Source organism: Triticum aestivum, chromosome 5A (genome assembly GCF_018294505.1).
Source record: "Triticum aestivum cultivar Chinese Spring chromosome 5A, IWGSC CS RefSeq v2.1, whole genome shotgun sequence".
Lineage (NCBI taxonomy): Eukaryota > Viridiplantae > Streptophyta > Magnoliopsida > Poales > Poaceae > Triticum > Triticum aestivum.
The window spans coordinates 438,518,597-438,539,244 of NC_057806.1; the positions used below are offsets into that span (position 1 = coordinate 438,518,597).

Here is a 20,648-nt window from a genome sequence, read left to right on the forward strand (position 1 = left end):
CAAGGAACGGTCTCCAATCTTCACCTGCAACTAGCAACGCTATAAGAGGGGCTGAGCAAAGCGGTGACATAGCCAATCAACGGTTTGCTAGGACATGGTGGGTTAGAGGTTTGACATGGCAATTTGGGAGGCTTGAAAGCAAGTGGTAGGCATCGTAGCATTGGCATAGCAAAAGAGCGAGCATCTAGCAAAGCAAAGATAGTAGTGATTTCGAGGGTATGATCATCTTGCCTGCAAAGTTGTCAGAGTTGACTGGATCCTCGAAAGCAAACTCAACGGGCTCCTCGTTAGCGAACTTGTCTCCCGGCTCTACCCAAGCAAGACAAACAAGCAACAAGGACACAATCAACCACGTGCAAGGATCAAACAATATGATGCAAAGATGGTATGCTATGCGGGATGCGATGCGGGATGCATATGCAAGATTTGACAAGGAAAGCATGAACCTGGCCTCAACTTGGAAATCCAAGTGTGCCACTGGAAAGATGAGATGAAATCGCTTGAAAACGATATAAAGAACGCCGGAATCGGAGTTACGGTTTGGAAATGGCAAGCGATTCAAATATGACACCGGTCTGCGATTTACAGCAAGTAGCCATCTAAATGCAACGAGATGAACATGCTACAGCACCCAAACATGGCAACAAAATACATGGCAGGGATGCATTCAAGATGCTTAACAAAAGTCTAGCACTGAGCTACGGCCAATTCATCCATTAACAGGTTCAAACAAGCATGGCAAAAATGCATATGGTAAACAGATTTCAGACTTAGTGAAATTAACACTTGTCTGGAATTTCAGATCAGATAGCACTCTTCGGAGCAACAAAACTACATGCTACAGGACCTGAACATGGCAAAGTAAAGCATGGCATGGAGCTACTCAAAGAGCTTAACAAAAGTCCCTTAGTGACCTTGAGCCAAAAGGGATCAGAAAATACAATTGCAAGCATGTGAACATGGCAAAAACATAATCAGTTCTCAGACTTAGTGAAAACTGGAGCATGCTGAAACAGATATCAAGTAGGCATGTTTACGAGCTCGATGCACTCACTACAGAGCAAGTCATGACAAGCTAAGCATACACCCATCAAGAATACACAAAATGCAAGCTAGACATGGCAAGAACAATAGCATAGCATGCACGGATCAACTACAACATCCTCGGCAAAATCGCTAACAAGTAGACAATCTGCCCAGATTCACGAAGTAGCAAAAGTAGAGCTCGATTGACTCAAGCTAGGGTGCTCCATAATTGCAAACAAAGACATGGATGGATAGAGCACTACAAGATTAACAAAACATCCTTACTGATCATCCTCAAAAGAGGCACGGATCACTAGGAAACAACAAGAACATATGGCCATATGAGATAAACAGCTCAAGGATTTAGTGGAAATGCTAAGTCCCTGAAATCAGCATTACCAAGTATCTCACTTTGCAAGCTTGTGCTAGTCACCACACACATCACAAAAATATATGGGTTGCACCTCTGGAAAGATGGCAAAACCCTTAACAAAACATATGTAGAACTCAGGGGCATATCATGCACACAATAAACATGGCAAAAATGACAAATATCTAAATGGAGCAGCAGATCTGACAATTATCTCAAGTAGCACTCTTCTAACAGCATTTAGGGCATCAAGATGAACTCAAATGAAAATGATGCAATGGAATGAAATGATGTTCTCTCTGAGACGAACAATTTGATATGCTATATGCCCAAAACAGAGCTACGGATGCAAAGTTATAGTACAATGAATAGGGCAACATGAACTAGGGTTTCGGGACAAAGTCAACCCGAGTTTGAATCTAGATCTGAGATCTGCACGGTTCCCGATGCGGCTCGCCGGAGTACTGTTCACCGGCGGGGAGGAAGCTCGCCGGAGCACGATGGGGAGGCGGGGGCCGGTGTGGGCGCGGCCGACGACGAGGCTGGGGAGGCGCGGCGGCGGCGGTGCGGCTCCGGTGGCGGAGCTCCGCGAGGGCGGCGGTGCGGCTCCGGTGGCGGAGCTCACCGGACGGGAGGCCGGCGCGGCGATCCGGCGTCGAAGAAGACTGCCGGCTCGGGCGGGGAAGGGCAGGCGCGGACGGGCTCGGGGGCCGGACGCGGGCTCTCTGGGCCGCGGCGGGTGGCGGCGGCGAGGCGACACGTGGTGCGCAGCTAGTGGACCGGGGCGGCGGCGCGAAGTGTCCGGCCGGATACGGACATGTCCGGCGCGGCGCGAGGCAATTTTTAGGGTTTCGGGGGAAGGAGAAGGAGATTTTCGGGGGTGTCTTTAAATAGGCATAGAGGGAGCTAGGAGAGTCCAAATGAGGTGCAGTTTTCGGTCACGCGATCGTGATCGAACGCTCTAGATGATGGAGAGGGTTTTGGTGGGTTTTGGGCCAAATTGGAGGGGTGTTGGGCTGCAACACACACGAGGCCTTTTCGGTCCCTCGGTTAACCGTTGGAGCATCAAACGAAGTCCAAATGGTACGAAACTTGACAGGCGGTCTACCGGTAGTAAACCAAGGCCGCTTGGCAAGTCTCGGTCCAATCCGGAAATGTTTAATCCCCACACACGAAAGAAAGGTAGAAATGACCACCGGAGGAGAACGAAGCGCCGGAATGCAAAACGGACAACAGGGAAAATGCTCGAATGCATGAGATGAACACGTATGCAAATGCAATGCACATGATGACATGATATGAGATGCATGACAATGATAACAACACATGGAGACAAAGAACCTGAACCCGAGAAAATAAAATAACTTAAGGCCGGAAACGGCAAGAGTTGGAGTACATATTGGGAAAGTTACATCCGGGGTGTTACACAAGGAACTGGAGGAAGAACTCAAGGCTACACATGAAGATTATGAAGAAGAAATTGAAGTACTGGTGGATAAGAATGCCGACCTAACAAAGAAGATCGGGATATTTATGGGAGGCCCTACACCAGTAGATGAAGACGAAGAACCCAAGGAGATTCGCCCGGAAGACTACATCATTATCGACGACACCGATTCGGATCCAGACGATAGCGATGATGATTATGTTGATGAAGCTAGAGCAGATATCTTGGAGTCTACAACCGAAGAATATTTCTAGTAGACCACCTCATCAGTAATAGTAGTCCACCATGTAAACATAGTAGTCCGAGCACTTTTGCGATAGTTAGATCGATTGTATGCCCTTGTTTGATTGAATGAAGTGAATTGTTTGCTTTTGCCTCATGTGCATATGGGTAGTGTTCTCTCTTTAGGCCCCCTCTATTCTTAACTCTCATCTTTTCTAAACCCTCAGATGCCTCCGAGACGTGACCCCAGATTTGCCTTCCCACCGGAACTCACCCAGTTATTCCAGCAGCAGAACACATTGATGCAGTTGCTAGTTCAGAATCAGAATCAGGGGAACAACAACAACAACCCACCACCACCACCACCACCTGTTGATCACTTAGCGCGTTTTCTTAGACTGAATCCGCCGATGTTTTCCAGTAGCACCGAGCCGATAGTAGCAGATGATTGGCTCCGCAAGACAGCTAGAGAGTTGACCACAGCAGGATGCATGGATGCGGAGAAGGTGAAGTTTGCCGCACATCAGCTTGAAGGATCTGCAGCATCATGGTGGGAGAATTTCACAGCTACTTTCCCTGTCGACACTGTCACATGGGACCAGTTTCAGCAGGCTTTTCGTACTGCCCATGTTTCAGCAGGAGCTATGGCCATGAAGAAGCGTGAGTTTCGCAACTTGCGCCAAGGAGGACGGACATTTGGCCAGTATGTGGAGGACTTTAGTAAGTTAGCCCGTTATGCCCCAGATGATGTCGCTACGGATGCAGCGAAGCAGGAGAAGTTTCTAGAAGGACTGAATGATGAGTTGAGCATGCAGTTGATGGTAGCAACCTTCAACAACTATCAGGAGTTGGTAGATCGTGCTCTTATAATTGAAGGCAAACAACAGCAAATTGAGAACCGCAAGAGGAAGTATGGACAAAGGAAATACAATTCAGGAGCTCAGCAGAAGCCATGTTTTACCCCTAGACCGGGAGGACATTTTCAGCATACCCATGGAGGAGGTAGCTCGCACAATCACAATGGCACCAGGAATGGTAATGGGAATGGAGGAAGCAACGACCAGAATGGCACCAATCCATCAACCCCAGCCAAGAAAGACCTGAGCCAAGTCACTTGCTTTAAGTGTTCGAAGACCGGACATTATGCCAATGAATGTCCTGAATTACAAAATGGAAATGGCAATGGAAGCTCTGGGAAGAAGCCGAACCCTTTCAACAGGGGACAGGTGAACCACGTTAACGTAGAGGAGGTTGAAGCTCAGTCTGATGTAGTAATAGGTAAGTTTTTGGTTAAGTCATTTACTGCACTCGTTCTTTTTGATACTGGTGCATCGCATTCATACATCTCAAGGGGATTTGTGGATAAGTATAACATGTCAACCCAAGCCCTTAGGTCACCCATGTTAGTAACCTCGCCTGGAGCAGAGTATATGGCTAGTCGATGGTGTGATTGGTTACCATTAAGGATTGGTAACTATGTTTTTCCCTCAGACCTAATAGTATTGGAATCCCAAGGATTGGATGTGATATTAGGCATGGATTGGTTATGAAAGTATGAAGGGAATATTGAATGTGCTAGTAAGTCAATTTTGCTTACCACACCAGAAGGGAGAAGGATCAAGTATGTATCCCAACATGTGCCAAAGAGGACACAAGTAAATTGCTTAACAGGAGTTGTGCAGGAGGAAGTACCAGTGGTAAGGGATTTCCCTAAAGTATTTCCAAAAGAGTTGCCAGACATGCCACCGGATAGAGATATTGAGTTTTTGATTGAGCTATTGCCAGGCACAGGGTCAATATCAAAGAGACCATATAGGATGCCAGCAAAGGATTTGATAGAAATTAAGAAGCAGATTAAGGAGTTACTGGATAAAGGATATATTCGCCCAAGTTCTTCACCTTGGGGATCGCCAGTACTTCTGGTGGAGAAGAAGGATGGATCGTTAAGGATGGTTGTTGATTATCGAGGATTGAATGAAGTTACGATCAAGAACAAGTACCCACTACCAATGATCAATGATCTGTTTGATCGATTGCAAGGAGCTAAGGTATTTTCCAAGATCGATTTGCGATCGGGATACCACCAGTTGAAGATTCGAGAACAGGATATTCCTAAGACAGCTTTTACCATCAGGTATGGGCTGTACGAGTATACCATTATGTCATTTGGTCTGACTAACGCACCTGCATATTTTATGAACATGATGAACAAAGTGTTTATGGAGTTCTTGGATAAGTTCGTCGTGGTGTTCATTGATGATATCCTGGTTTACTCGAAGAATGAAGAGGAGCATAAGGAGCATTTGCGTTTGGTACTTGGAAAGCTCAGAGAACATCAATTATATGCCAAGTTCAGCAAATGTGAGTTTTGGTTGAAGGAAGTAGGATTCCTCGGACACGTTATATCCGGAGAAGGAATAGCAGTAGATCCCGCTAAAGTTGATACCTTGACCAAATGAGAAGCACCGACCACGGTTGGAGAGATACGGAGTTTTCTTGGACTCGCATGATACTACCGGAGATTTATTGAGAATTTCTCAAAGGTTGCGAAGCCTATGACTGAGTTGTTGAAAAAGGATACCAAGTTCAAGTGGACTGAAGAATGTGAGGCTAGTTTCCAGGAGTTGAAGAAACGTTTAGTTACCTCACCAGTGTTGACTTTGCCAGACCAAACCAAGGACTATGAGGTGTATTGCGACGCTTCACATCGAGGACTTGGAGCGGTGCTTATGCAGGAAGGGAGAGTTGTTTCATATGCCTCAAGACAACTGAAACCTCATGAGTTGAATTATGCTATGCATGATTTAGAGTTAGCAGCCGTAGTGCATGCATTGAAAACATGGAGACATTTCCTCATTGGAAATCATTGTGAGGTGTACACGGATCATAAGAGTTTGAAGTACATTTTCACGCAGAAGGAGTTAAACCTCAGACAGAGGAGATGGTTGGAGCTCATCAAGGATTATGATATGAGATTGCATTATCATCCCGGAAAGGCTAATGTAGTAGCCGACGCATTAAGCCGTAAGAGCCATGTCAGTACAATAATGACGGGAGAAATACCAAGGGAGTTAGCAGAAAATCTTCGTGAACTATGTTTGGAAATAGTTCCTAGAGGCTATGTAGCAGCATTGGAGATTCAGTCAACCTTGATGAATAGAATCAGAGAAGCTCAGAAGACTGACAAGGAAATTGCCTCTATAAAGGAGAAACTGAGCAAAGGAAAGGCTAAAGGATTTCGTGAGGATGAGCACGACACCCTATGGTTTGAAGACCGTGTTTATGTGCCCAATGACCCGGAGATTAGGAAGTTGATTCTGCAAGAGGCACATGATTCACCATATTCGATTCACCCAGGCAATACCAAGATGTATTTGGATTTGAAGGATATTTTCTAGTGGACCGGAATGAAGAAGGATATTGCGGAGTATGTAGCAGTCTGTGATGTGTGTCAGAGAGTAAAGGCAGAGCATCAGAAGCCAACAGGATTGTTACAACCATTGCCGATACCCGAATGGAAGTGGGATAAGTTAGGCATGGATTTTATCACGGGATTACCCAGGACTCGTTCAGGCTATGAATCGATTTGGGTTATAGTCGATCGGTTGACGAAGGTAGCTCATTTCATCCCGGTAAAGACCACTTACACCAGTACTAAGTTGGCAAAGATATACATGACTAGGATCGTATGTTTGCATGGAGTTCCGAGGAGTATCGTATCAGATAGAGGAACCCAATTTACCTCAAAGTTCTGAAAGCAGTTGCATGAAACTTTGGGTACTAGGCTAGAATTCAGTACAACTTTTCATCCACAGACAGATGGACAGACCGAGAGAGTCAATCAGATTTTGGAGGATATGTTGAGAGCTTATGCGCTAGATTATGGATCTAGTTGGGACGACAATTTGCCATATGCATAGTTCTCTTACAACAACAGTTATCAAACCAGTTTAAAGATGGCCCCTTTCGAAGCTTTGTACGGAAGGAGATGCAGGACACCGTTGTCGTGGGACGAAGTTGGAGACCGCCAGTTGTTTGGACCTGACTTGATTAAAGAGTCTGATCAGAAGGTGAAGTTGATTCGCAATAGGCTCAAGATAGCCCAGTCCAGACAGAAGAGTTATGCAGATTCTAAACAGAAGGAGACAGTTTACGAAGTTGGAGATAGAGCTTATCTTCGAGTATCTCCACTTCGCGAAACAAAGCGTTTTGGAGTTAAGGGAAAATTAGCGCCACGATTTGTAGGACCATATCGAGTTTTGGAGCGTATGGGAGAAGTGGCCTATAGGTTGAAATTGCCTGAAGGATTGTCAGGAGTTCATGATGTGTTCCACGCTTCCCAGTTGAAGAAGTGTCACGCTGAGATGACTGACATACCCTTGAGAGACACAGTGCCATTGGAAACAATTCAGTTGGATAACAATTTGACCTACGAGAAGAAACCAATTAAGATCCTCGAGTTTGCCAGCCGAGTCACTCGCAGCAAGGTTATCAAGTTTTGCAAAGTTCAGTGGAGCAATCACATGGAAGATGAAGCCACCTGAGAGCGAGAGGAAGATTTGCTCAAGGACCACCCTGACCTATTTTCTAGCCAACCTGAATCTCGAGGGCGAGATTCATCTTAAGGGGGGTAGGTTTGTAACATCCCAAATTTTCAATTTGGAATGTTATACATTAGATCATCATTGCATATCATATTTTATTTGCGTTTGGTTTTGATCCTAGAAATTTTACGTAACTCAAGGACCCACGGAGAGAGTTGGGGATTTCGTTATTTTCATATTTGAGTTTTCTCAAATTTTGAGAATAGGATCATTTGATTTTAATTATTTTATCATCAATTATTTCTATTACAAAAAATATGAGAGAGGGAATAAAATGACTTTCCCAAAATAAAGAAATATTGAGGATTTAATAATAAAATCAAATAAGATTTTATTTCGGAGTTTTTCATTATTTTATTTGAATTTAGGAAAAATGTGCATTTTTCAAAATTGTATTTAGGCCCCAAATAAATGTTCACTTGGTGCGGCTTGATTTTAGAAGCCCGGGAAAATTTATTTCGGGATTTTTGGAGTCAGTTTAGTATTTCTTTTTATTTTTGTTCTACGCGTAATTATTTAAAAAACGAACCGACCTAGGGCCGTGTCCGACTAGGACTCCCGGCCCGTTAGGCTATATAAGTCGGGGTAGAGGACCAGCCGAACCCTAGCCCCGCCCAAAGCCGCCCCAGCCGCCCCAAGTCGTCACCGCCGCCGGACGCCGCACGCCGCCCGACGTCCGCCGTCGCCTCGTTTTCCGCGCCGATTTTTTTAATTTTTTTCGAAAAACCGTTCGGTTTTTCCGTCGATTTTTCGTTGGTTTTTTTAGATTTGGTTTTTTCCTGGTTTATTTAAATAGCGAGCGTTCGTCCGTTCGTTCGTTCTAGCGAACGTTCGTCGTTTTTCTTTTTCTCGGTTTTAATCCGCGATTTTTCTGATCGCGATTCCTGATCCGATTTTCTTTTTAGCATAACTTTTCGCTCGTTTATCGGAATCAGGCGATTCAAGCGCCTAGAGTTTCGTCTCGAAACCCTTTGTCCGTTTAATCAACTTAAAGAAGTTTTTGCTACTGTAAAATTTGCCCTAGATCCAAATTAGTAGAACGAAGTTGTTTTCTTTCGCCGTTTGACTTCCGTTGCTTCGTTCGATTTGATTCTTTTTGCAAAGCGGAGTTTTTAAGTTGAACCTTCTGGTTAGATCTCTTATTTGAGTTTTACCCGTGCATTAGATGAGTACTTATTGTATGCTTGTTTGTTGTTTGCGATAGAGTATCCGGAGTGCGCCGCTTGTTACTTTGAATTGCTAGGTTTCCCGGATCATCAGCAAGGCAAGTAACACTTTGATCATACCTTTCCTACTACCCAGTTTTATTGCATTAAATCAATCCTCACACATTGCATGATTAGGATCTAATAAAATTGTGGGATGGGAAGTAGTTGAGGTAGTACCTATTACCTGTTTGTTATCAAACCTTTGGGAGTTATTTCTACGTTTGCTTATTATGCCATGCTATGCTAGTAGACGTGGATTGGGTAAGTGATATCCATGACAGATGTGAGTTTGTTAATTAATGGTTTATCTAAGGTGGCAACTTAAACACACATCTGGGTGGATTGAGGCACCTGGGTATTCCGGGACTTGCCTGTTTTCTTTTGTACCACCACCCAGGCTCAAAGGGATCATGAGACTATTCATACTAGAAACTTCCGTGTGCAGCCACAAGCTATTATGGGCTCTAGCATAGTTGACTAAGTCGTGCGAACTCTTACAGTGGTAGACTAGCAGATGTAGGGGATGTAGGTGGTACGGTCTACCCGATCGTAAGGTGCTAGCGCTTCTGAAAGACTATGTCTCGGTCATCCGTCTTCTCAAACACCATGTAGTGCGAGAAACCAAACGGAGGCGATCGAGTCTTGTGGGGAAAAGTGCGCAAACCTCTACAAAGTGTAATAAACTAATCATGGTTAGCCATGTCCCCGGTTATGGACATCTTGAGTATCTAGTACCTGGATTATCATGTGAATCTCAACATGTTACCCTAAATTAATTTTGTTGGGCTTGTTTAATGATGATGTTTAATTGGGATTGAGAATGCTGTCAACCATTCTCAATGTTTAACAACCCCCATGATAGTAATTAAATTTATTCCTTTGTAGTAGGGAAAAATTGGCTTTACGCAAAACTGTAACCATAGAGCTTTCCACCAGCCAAATATGCATATAGTATAGCTGTTTCATTCCATTATTCTCTATGTGTTATCTTGCCAGCATATTCCATGTGCTGACCTGTTTCGGGCTGCAACATTAATGTTGCAGACTTTTCAGATGACGATTAAGGAGTTTTTATGTCATGGTTCTATACTCAGTGATGCTGTTGGAGTTGATGGACTCACTTATCTTCCAAGCCTTCCGCTGTTATCGTTATTAGATGGCCTTAAGACATATTTATTGTAATAAGTTCTCTATGGAGACACTCGATGTAATAAGTGTGTGATTGCTACTCTATTATAAATCCTCCGAGTACTGTGTGGTGTCAGCATTACTGATCCAGGGATGATACCGGAGCACAGAGATTAGACTGTTTGAGGTCTGGTCGCTACACCTAGCCCATGCCGGCGACCGATCAAATTTGAGACGATAATTGGTTTGATGCCAACATTTGACATTGCCAATATTTGGCAAGCCAACATTTGACAATATCAAAAGTTGCCAAAAATTTGACAACTTCTTGTGAGGTTGACAAGTAAACATGGTAACCAACCAATCACTAGCCAATATTTGGCATTTGCCAAATGTTGGCATGCCAATTTTTGGCATCAAACCAATCATGCTCGAGTCCCGAAGGCTGCATGTGTGATTCAAAGTCCTCAAGGATCACTGCGTGTTTGCTGATGTGCCATGGGGATCCCTCCCAGATTCAATCCCGGTCTCTCTTAGATTCAAACTCCACTATGAACATGTTCTCCCTCAATGGACGAAAAACCAAGCCCCTAGGGTTACTCCATGCTGGATGTAGGGCGTTGGAAATAGTCTGGATGTGGAATAGATTTCTGTACAGGACCTTGCCCGCCAGTAGCCACTTGGGTGCTGCACCGTTGTCCGTGTCATCGATCACCAGAGGAGTCGCCTCCTCTTTAGAGATGTCGAGCTTGCCGAGCGCTGGTTCCATCTGCGCCCGATCCGAGCGCGGTGAGAGAGCGCCGCTTCCTTGCTTCCCCTTGCCCGCACCTGATGTCGCCATCGTCGCCGGAACATGTGCGCGCCCCGCCGATGAGATCTGCGAGCGCTGTCAGAGTCGCCTAGACCTAGTCGCCGCAAGGGTTTTAGGGTTTCGGGTGTGTACACGGTACTAGGACAATATAGCCGTCACACTAAGCTAATCAGTTAATTACTTCCTGAACTTAATTCAGTCTATATAATTATAATAACCAAGCCTATGTACAAAGCTTAAATTACATCAAATCAGACACCTTGAAAGAATGATATACATACATCTTGTGATATTCAGAAGACCATCTACCTCGTTCAGAACCACATAAAGTCCTCACTACGCATACACAACGTATCCCTGTTAATTTATACTCCGTGGATGCGTAGCTTGCTACCGCTAAGCTAAGTCATCAATATCTTCGAATGTAGCGGTCGTGTCGCCGCCCAGGTGCCGCTTGAGCCGGTCCAGCTCGTTGGCGGCGTCCAGCATAGACGGCCGCGTGGACGCGGTCTCCTGGGTGCAGAGAATGCCGAGCTCCAGCAGCTCGCCGATGGCCGCGTCCGACATCCTCCTCACCTCAGGCGTCTGGTCCAGAACCATCCTGGCCAGCGCCTGGTCGACCACCGCGTCGGCCCGGCCGTGGTAGTGGCTCTTCACCCACTTGTGCAGGCTCAGCCCACCCTCGAACATGTCGTCGGTCGGCTTCTTCCTCGTTACCATCTCCATCACCAGAACGCCGAAGCTGTACACATCACCCATCGTCGTTGGGTTCGAGCCGTAGCCATACTCTTCAGACCATCGACCAAAAACCACTCAGAAGTCAGAACTCAGAGCATGTGAACTCATCACGAGGATAGCTTGTGATTTAACTTTTGGCAGTGTGTGGTTTACCTGGAGGAATGTATCCGATGGAACCGCACAGCATGTTGGCGGTGGAGGCACCGACGTCGGCCGGGTTGGCCACACCACCAACGCTCATGACCAGCCGGGAAATGCCAAAGTCAGACACGAGCGCGGTCATGTCGTCGTTGATGAGGACGTTGCTTGGCTTAAGGTCACAGTGGATGACCTTGACTGGTGAGTGGTGGTGCAGATAGGCCACCCCCTCGGCGATGTCGCTGCAGATGTTGACACGGTGCACCAGGCTGAGCTCGGCCGGAGGCCCAGCATAGAGGCACCGCTCGAGGCTACCCTTCGCCATGAAGGGCAGGACCAGCGCCTTGAAGTCCGCCAGGCTGCATACCGTGATGATCCGCATGAGGTTCCGATGGCGGATGCGCTTCAGGACCTGGCACTCCTGGCTGAAGCTCTTGATCGAGTTCCCTGACTGGAGCTGCAGCACCTTCACGGCAACCATGGAGCCGTCCCGCAGCGTGCCGCGGTACACGCGGCTGTAGCTGCCTGCTCCGACCAGCCGGTCTGCATTAAACTCCTGTGTCGCCTCAACCAACTCTTGGTACGTGATCCGCGGGTACTTATACTTCATGACCAGCGACAAGCCTCCGCTGCGTCGGCCCCTGAACATGTCTTCCTGCACAGCAGCTAACCAATCCTGGATCTTCCAGGCACCAACCGCGCAGAGGATTGTCAGCACGGCGGCGCAGACGCACATCACGACCAAATACTTCCGGGACTGATACCATGGGCGGTGCCTTTGGCAGTTGCGCCTCACCACCAAGCCGCAGAGCCGTGGGTTGCCAATGTAGGACAGGAAGGTGAAGTCTGCAAAGACGCCGATGGTGGGCACATGGCCGACGAAGTCGTTGTACGACAGGTTGAAATGTTTCAGGCTGGTGCATTTTGTCAGGTTTGCAGGGATCTCTCCGTTCAGGGAGTTGTGGGATACGTCCAGGTTTTTCAGGTCGTTGAGGAGGTCGAAGGACGATGGTAGGACGCCGGTGAGCGAATTGTGCGACAGGTCGAGGACCTCCAGCTCGCGGCAGAGTCCAAGCTGTGGAGAGATCGTGCCTGTGAAGTTGTTCCAGGACAGGTCAATCGCTTGCACCTGTTGCATGTCACCGAGCCCCCGCGGCAGCTCACCTCTGATCTGGTTGTGTGACAGGTTGAGAAATATAATGTTGGTGCCAGAGACCATGTATGGTACCTCTCCGGTCAAGCTGTTGTTTGAGAGGTCAAGGTGGAGCAAGCGCATGCATTCGGCAAGGCGGTTTACCGGTATCTCCCCGGAAAGCTGGTTGTTCTGCAGGTAGAGGTTGACAAGCCCGGTCCCGATGCCGCTCAGGATGCTCCCCGACAGCGCATTGCCTGACAGATCCAGCTCGCCGAGGCTTGTCGCGTTGCCTATGCACGCCGGGATCATGCCCGTCAGGCCGTTGTTGGACAGGGAGAGGCGCTCGAGCTTCGGCAACGCGCAGATGGATGCCAGGACTGTCCCGTTCAGCTGGTTGCTTGAGAGGTTCATCAGCATGATGTTTATCATTTCGCCGATGTCGGCCGGGATCGGCCCCTGGATCTCGTTGAGCTCCAGGTTGAGGTGTGACATGTTTGGTGGGAGCAACGAGCCAAGCCAGCTTGGCAGCCGACCGCCCATCCCCACCGCGCCGGCCTCGATCTCCAGTATTTGGGAGCAGTTCGATACTGCGGCGAAGAAGGGCTCCAGGTTGGTGTTGCCGTCGTGGCTCGAGAACCGGTAGTTGTTGGACAAATGCAGGTACTTGAGCTGCTGCTTGCCCGCTATGATGCCGGAGGGGAGCTCGTCGGCGAGCGAGTTGTCCTCCACATCCAGCAAGTATAGATACGTGCAGTTAGCGAGCCACCATGGTAGTTTTCCGGTTAGCCTGTTGGAGTAGAGGTTGAGAAAAAAAATGTTCGCCGAGGCTTCCAGGGGAATCTCGCGGGATAGATCGTTGTTGCCGAAGTCGACCACACTTAGAATGGTGCAGTTCTTGAAGAGAACGGCCGGGATAGGGCCTGAGAGCTGATTATCCTTGAGGAAGAGGAAACCCAAGCTTACCAGCTCAGAGAGGGACAGCGGTATGCCGCCGCTGAGCTGGTTGTGGCCGAGGTCGAGGACTTCGAGGCCGCGGAGGTTGGAGAGCTCGGCCGGGATCTGCCCTGCGAGGAAATTGCGAGACATGTCAAGGCTTTTGAGGCGCGTGAGGTTACCGATGACCGGCGGCACGGGGCCAGAGATGTTCATGTCGCCTAGGGAGAGGCCGGTGACGTGCTGCCGCCTCCAGTCGCAGGCGACGCCGGTGAGGCCGCAGACATCGTCATTGGACTCGTTCCAGTCGGCCAGAGCCGACGGCGACGGCAAGGTGAGCGATCGTTTCAATGCCAGGAGCGTGGCCTTCTCCTGTAGCAGCACTTGCCACCGACGCTGCTGCCGGACGATCGTCCCAGCCCGCCGCTCACCCGTCGCAACGGCCATGGCATGGAAGCGTGTGAGGTGGAGGAGGAGGAGAATGGCCGCGAGCTTGACGGCCATGGGAGCCCTCATGCTTTACTGGGAAGGCATGCAGCCAGTGATGGACTATGGGAGGTAGCTTGGACCTCGGAGCTAGCTAAGTGTTCTACATGGCGGTAGCATCTCCGGTGACTTCTCTATAGGCTCGACCTCGATGTACTAGAGATGGATCAGAAAGGATGCAGCAGCAGGTTGCAGAAAATATGGACTGGGGACGAGGATAGACGGATGGAGAATGAGGTGACGGCGACCGGCCAAAAACAAATGCTTGCAACGCAAAGGCTGTGCCACCTGCAATCGAAGAGGAAATCCATTAAAGGTCGAGCCGGCGAAATCAACTTGATCGCCCGTCCCTTCTGGCTGGCCGGCCAGCGCTTAAATATCGTATGTCATTGAATTAAGGATCGGTTGGTTAAATCAGAGACGACCGACTCACTGACTAACAGCGAATGCAGGGTCATTTTGTCGAATTTCCAAAAGGATTGCAAGACTTTTGTCTTAGTCCTGACGTAACCTTCGTATACACGACCGAGGTTGATTAGATTAGTATAGGATGGTGGGCTGGAAGAATCCGTTGATTGATGACCGACCGAGTGGAGCAAGAATGAGATCCCGACCGGCGACCGGGACGTCGCGGATTCGGCTTCGGAACCCGCCAGCCCGCCGGGGAGCAACAATCAGCGACCCAGCGGTTCTAGCTAGCCAACAACACTTATTCTCCGGCTTTGAATTTCCTAGCCATTTCATTTCTTGCGTTCAGTACGTACAGTACAAGGTAGGTAGAATAACCAAAGAGAACAAAGACGACCTTGTAGCACACCACTCGGTCGGTCGTCAATCAACGGATTCTTCCAGCCCACCAGCCTATACTAATCTAATCAACCTCGGTCGTGTATACGAAGGTTACGTCAGGACTAAAACAAAAGTCTTGCGATCCTTTTGGAAATTCAACAAAATGACCCTGCATTCGCTGTCAGTCAGTGAGTCGGTGGTCTCTGATTTAACCAACCGATCCGTCCAGCAGGCCTGGCCAGTAGTAGTAATTCAATGACGTCAGAAGGGACGGGCGATCAAGTGGATTTGGCCCAGCTCGACCTGTAATGGATTTCTTCTTCGATTGCAGGTTGCACAGCCTTTGCGTTGCAAGCATTTGTTTTTCTCCTTTTTCCCCTAACTGATTTGTTTGTGCGTCGGCTATGATTGCCCAGTGCACGATAAGTGGGTGCAGGCAGTGGGAAAGCCACCGGAGACGGCTCGGCACTTCAACTTCGGCAGCGCGCACTCGCGCCAGTAGCCCAATATGGCTGGGGTTATCTGTCTCGGGAAATACTGTACTGTTGTGGTGCTTTGCCAAGAGGATCCCCTTGCGTACTGACCGAGTTATTAGTTAATCTGAACACTACTTTAGGAGCGTGTGTACACAGATCTGCAGTAAGTTGAGCATGATAAAGCTAGAGTGAGCCAACCTGGTTATGTATTGACTGTGTGCACCAATCGATGCCTCCATGCAGAAGCCGGGCGCCACCATCCAAAAAAGCCAAGCTCTGTAAAAAAATTACTATCTGGTTAGTTTAAGCCTGAACCAATTCATGCCGAGCAGCTCCACATATGTGCAGTTATAGATGTCAAATTTTGCATGTGTGTAACAAACAGAAGCACAAACAGAAATTCTACTCACTTAACCACACAAAGCTGGGTCATCTCAACTATCTGGTTTCAGGCTAACATCCACCAGAGAGGAGCAGAGTAGCGGGGCATCTATCGTGCACACGCCATCTCTGTTCAGAGAAAAGCCACATTTTTCGCAACCCAGGCATGTGATTCATGAACAAACTTTTCAACAGTCTGGCCCCATCATGCAATATTGCAATTGCAGATTTTTAGTACTACTACTAGTAAAGTTCAACCTACAAGTGTGACCTATGCTGTTATGCACGAGCTAGGGGTGGGCCAGAAAGCTTAACCTATGAGACCTTGTTTATACATAGGTAGCCCAAAAACAATGTCTAAGGCTGTTATTAAATGAGTAGTTAGGTGCATCATGACTGCCCTTTCAACCAAAATCAAGTGGGGCACTCTTGAGGTGTTTCATTTGCTCCATGATGCTTACTTCCCTCTGGAACAAACAAGATGTTCAGTTTGTAGATGTCTGGCACTGTTCCATCTTCCCTGATATGCAGGATACCAAGCAGATTCTGTTAGTTGTTTGCACTGCTAGTTTTTTCAGATAAACTGTTTGTCCTGCTAGTTTCACACCGTTCCCTTGTAAAGTAGAAGGACAAGATAAGTAGCAGAGATAGATAGAGGCTTCTGTATTGCTCTATGTGCATGCCAAACTGTAAATAAGTACAGCGGGGCACTTTTTTTCCTAACACTCGAATCACTTGAGACTGAGGATATGCAGTGAAGCCTCTAGAGCCGAGCACTAGCAATAGCTCACGAAACTAAACTATTGCCAGTTGAGATGATCCATTGATCTTTTTAGCAATGCCTAGAGAAAATGCCATGCCACCATCTATCATAATTCTGACCTTTTTAATTGAAGTTATCCATAGCCGGCACCGGGTGAATGGGCTTCGGTCTGCTGTCGCCTTCTTCAGAAGGAGCACACGACCTCTGTATTTTCTGCCTCAAAATGTAATTGATCAGACAAGGGTCCCGAGATAATGGAAAACATTGTACACGGCCTACCTCATGCGAGGAGGAGGTGCATCAGGCATGCTCGCAGTCGCCGCCCCTACCCTTTGAATCATCTAGCGCAAGCCTCAGCCTAATTTGCGCAATAATGCCAATCCTCTGGGGCCAGGTTAGCATCTCTGGTTTTCAGAAAGTTGTCTCCACAAACAACGCTGCACATGATCCTAGTAGGCAAGCATCCGGAGGTAGCCTGCATCGGGATCAGCAGGCGGTGCAAGTGCTGGGCTGTGCCGCGCATTTGCACGAGCAGGTGGTGGGCGCGCGGGTGCCCAGCCGGTGGCAGACAAGACAACCAGGAGATCACAGGCTGTACAGCTACAAATCCATGAAGAGGGCCTCCGATCGCGCCACCGTTGGCCCGCGCCGATGGTGCCGCCCGGCGCGGCCGTCGTGCTCCCCACCGTCGTCGGGTTTGAGTGGGATTTTCCCCTCTCATTTTTTTCTAATGGCGTGGGGTTTGAGTGGGAACGGAAATTGCATTTTTTTTTTAGGGAAGGGAACGGAAATTGCAGTACGACGGCTGGAGAGCGGGCGACAGGGAAGTTCGGTCGGTGGAGACGCAAGAGTTTCTATTGGGTCCATAACCCATTGGGCCTTATATTTGTTTTCCCTTTTTAGGAGTACATAAGTTCAGAATTGGGCCTTATATTTGTTTTCCCTTTTTAGGAGTACATTTGTTCAGAATTGGGCCTTATGTTCAGAATTTCATCAGCAAAATGTTTCAAAAAAAAGGGTCGTCAGCAAAATGATACGTACTCCACTAGAAAAATCGAAATCACCAGTTAAGGGTCGTCAGCAAAATGACACACCTTCTCAAACGCTGACAAGTGTGTGTGTCATTTGTCGCAACTTGTGAGTTTTTTTTTCTTGTAAATTCGTTTATTCAAAATATTTTATCTATTGAACCGTGCGTCCAAATCCTGAATAGTTTTCATCGTTGATTTTTTGCCTGAGATTTTCGAAAGTAGATCCCATGTTAATAAGTTCTGATAAACATTTTTTCACAAAAAAGAGGAAAATCCATATACTGGAAAAAAGGGAGACAAAAAATCAAAAAAGAAAAGAAAAACAAAATCCAAAAAAATGAAAACAAAAAAATGGATACGAGAAAAGGGAAGAAAAATCAGAGCCCGGAAGCATGGTTGCAGTTTTTCACTTTTTTGAAAACACAACTTTGCTTCTCGGGTAAGCAAATATGTGCTTCTCGTGGAAGCACTTTTTTTTGCGAGAAAGACAGTCATGGAAACAAATGTGTGCTTCCATGAAAAGCAAACATGTGCTTCTTGTGAAAGCACAATTTTTTTACTTTTCGAGAAGCACAATTCATGGTAAATTGTGCATCTCATGAAAGCTCCACAAGAAGCAAGAAGCACATTTTTTTCCCAAGAAGCAAAGCACAAATGTTTTTTTCCTCAAGAAACACAATTGTGCTTCGCCAAAAAAAATCAGGCGAGAATCGAAAACCCCCGTGTAGCTCCCGAAAACACATACAAAAAAATAAAAAAATAAAATTCAGAGAGAGCACCTAACACACGACACATGGTGGCGACTGGACGCACCACTTGGTGCGCTCACAGGTCACAGAAGTGACCCATGCGGCTTTTATTAGGGGTAACCCGTAGATAGTTGCTCTGAAAAAAGTTAGCAAAATGATACTTTTTTTTCTGAAAAATTGGACCTTGATTGCTACAGAAAGTTACTTATTTTTGAAAGCATGCCATATGTCAATCCCAGTATAAGCTAAAAAAGGTTATCCCAGATCTGTTTTGAATACATGAAGCATGTCCATCATGTCAAAGCTGGGTGCCTCAACCTGGCACGACATGTCAAATTGTTAATGATGTAATACTTGACACGGTCCAGGACTGACACATTTTATTCCCATGTCAAGATCAGCGGCGACATGATAAAGAGAAGTCTGAGTGGCGCTCCAATGACAGTATCCTGCGTTGCCTTCCATCTTCCATCCCTGGCTGTCACGGAACCCCGGCTATCCATAACCGGCCAGCCTTCATTCAGGTCACGATCGACTGCACGAGCGCAGCCTCCGGCCGATCGGGGTAAGTAGCCAGAGCTGATGATTGGAATTTTTGAAGTTTGAGGTGATGACTGATGAAGCGGCGGACGCACTCGTGCATCCATCCTGCACCGGCTGGCATGCACGTCTGCGGCATTATGGCCGGACCGGCGCTCATCATGGTTGCTTGCCGCCTTTGATTGTTTGCTTTGCACGTACGTTTGTGCTACAGCTATGGTACTATAGCGGTACGTATAGTTGCGGAATAGCTGCGTCAATTAAGAGGCCATATGTACGTACTAATCGTAGCGTTATGCACGCACGTTGCTTATTCTTAAACTCTGACGATCCATTGCTCAGCCGTTACGCATTAGTATCGGGATGTACGGCTGTACCCAGGCCGTGCAACCAGCAGGACGCACGCCCACGCGGCACCCACCCTTGTTTGGCCCTGCAAACATCTCTAACCGTTCATACCATTTTCTCTTTGAGAAGCTTATCTTTTTTTATCTTGACGAATACACCTGAAGCTCTCTTTCTTGAGAATACACCTGAAGCTCTCATCCGGTCCCGGCATACAGTGGAGAGACGGGGCTGCCGGTGAAAATCATGCTATGACTCGGGTCATGGCGGGCGATGGCGGTGTTTTTGCGTCGTTATCTTATTGAAGACCAGTGGCGGAGCTACACTTGAAAAGCTGGGTGGGCCAAACTGAAGGGAATTCTAACTAGTTTACTCTTATAGCCCATTTTCATCTCATATCCTAGGGAATTACCACTGAGCTGGGTGGGCCATGGCATAGTTTTGCTTGGCCGTAGCTCCGCCAGTGTTGAAGACATCGCCTCTGCAGCTTTTGTCGACTTGCTTGCGCTGCTCTGGATGAAAACCTTGATCCGGAGTTTCCGGATCGGACGATGGTGGTGCTTTTGGGGCGTCGTTTTTCCTCATGGGGGCATCATTTTTTGAGCAGCAGCTGGATGCGGGATCAGAGGACGGATTCTTTGGTGGAGCGGTGCGGGATCTCACTCATTGATGGCGGCGGGTCTCGGCGGCATGGCGATGTGGTGACTCTGCGTCCGATGCGCGGAGATGGACTCGCGCAGGAGGGTGACGCGGTCTGGCGTCGTGGTGGCGTCGACGACAGCTAGACCGAGCAACGTAGATGCAGCAGTACAGCTCTGAAGATGGATTGGTGGCAGGTGGCTGCGGCGGCCTCAAACCCGGCAGGCGTCCTGGTTGAGGAGTGCGCCGGACTAGTAGGTGACCCATACCCGGCAGGCGTCCTGGATGAGACCTCAGGTCTTAGATGTTAGGTTTGGCTGCGAGGTCTGTTTGATACTAGGTCAGACTATCAGCATCCCTTCATCTCTTAGATAGGAATAGCGACACTTTTATTGTCTAGACGGTTGCTTCAATCTTACTATTGTATGACTTTGTAAGGTCTTATGTGAATAATTAATAAAGTGGCTGCATGCATCATCCAGATGCAGAGGCCGGGGGTCTTCCTACATTAAAAAAAAACACCTGAAGCTCCATGCCGGATAGTTTCGAAAACTAATCGAACGGAAAGGATTTGACGATCTCCCACAAACCAAGTAAAGGATCGATAATAATAATAAGCATAAAAATGGCCCAAACAATTATAAAGTCTACAAAAATCATCACTTTTATATAGTACAAGTTTCCAGAAG

The 20,648-nt window shown here is 47.6% G+C and overlaps 1 protein-coding gene across 1 annotated transcript; it reads right to left on the reverse strand.

Moving 5' to 3' along the window:
* Positions 1 to 11,044: 11,044 nt before the first annotated feature.
* On the reverse strand, positions 11,045 to 17,396 carry LOC123103844 (putative leucine-rich repeat receptor-like serine/threonine-protein kinase At2g24130). Its single transcript, XM_044525527.1, has 4 exons — positions 16,935 to 17,396; positions 16,775 to 16,868; positions 11,708 to 15,787; positions 11,045 to 11,604 (listed from the first exon to the last, which is right to left on the reverse strand). Exons 3-4 carry the CDS (start codon positions 14,274 to 14,276, stop codon positions 11,213 to 11,215), a joined length of 2,961 nt encoding a protein of 986 aa, XP_044381462.1. The 5' UTR covers positions 14,277 to 15,787; positions 16,775 to 16,868; positions 16,935 to 17,396; the 3' UTR covers positions 11,045 to 11,212.
* Between the last annotated feature and the right edge of the window lie 3,252 nt (positions 17,397 to 20,648).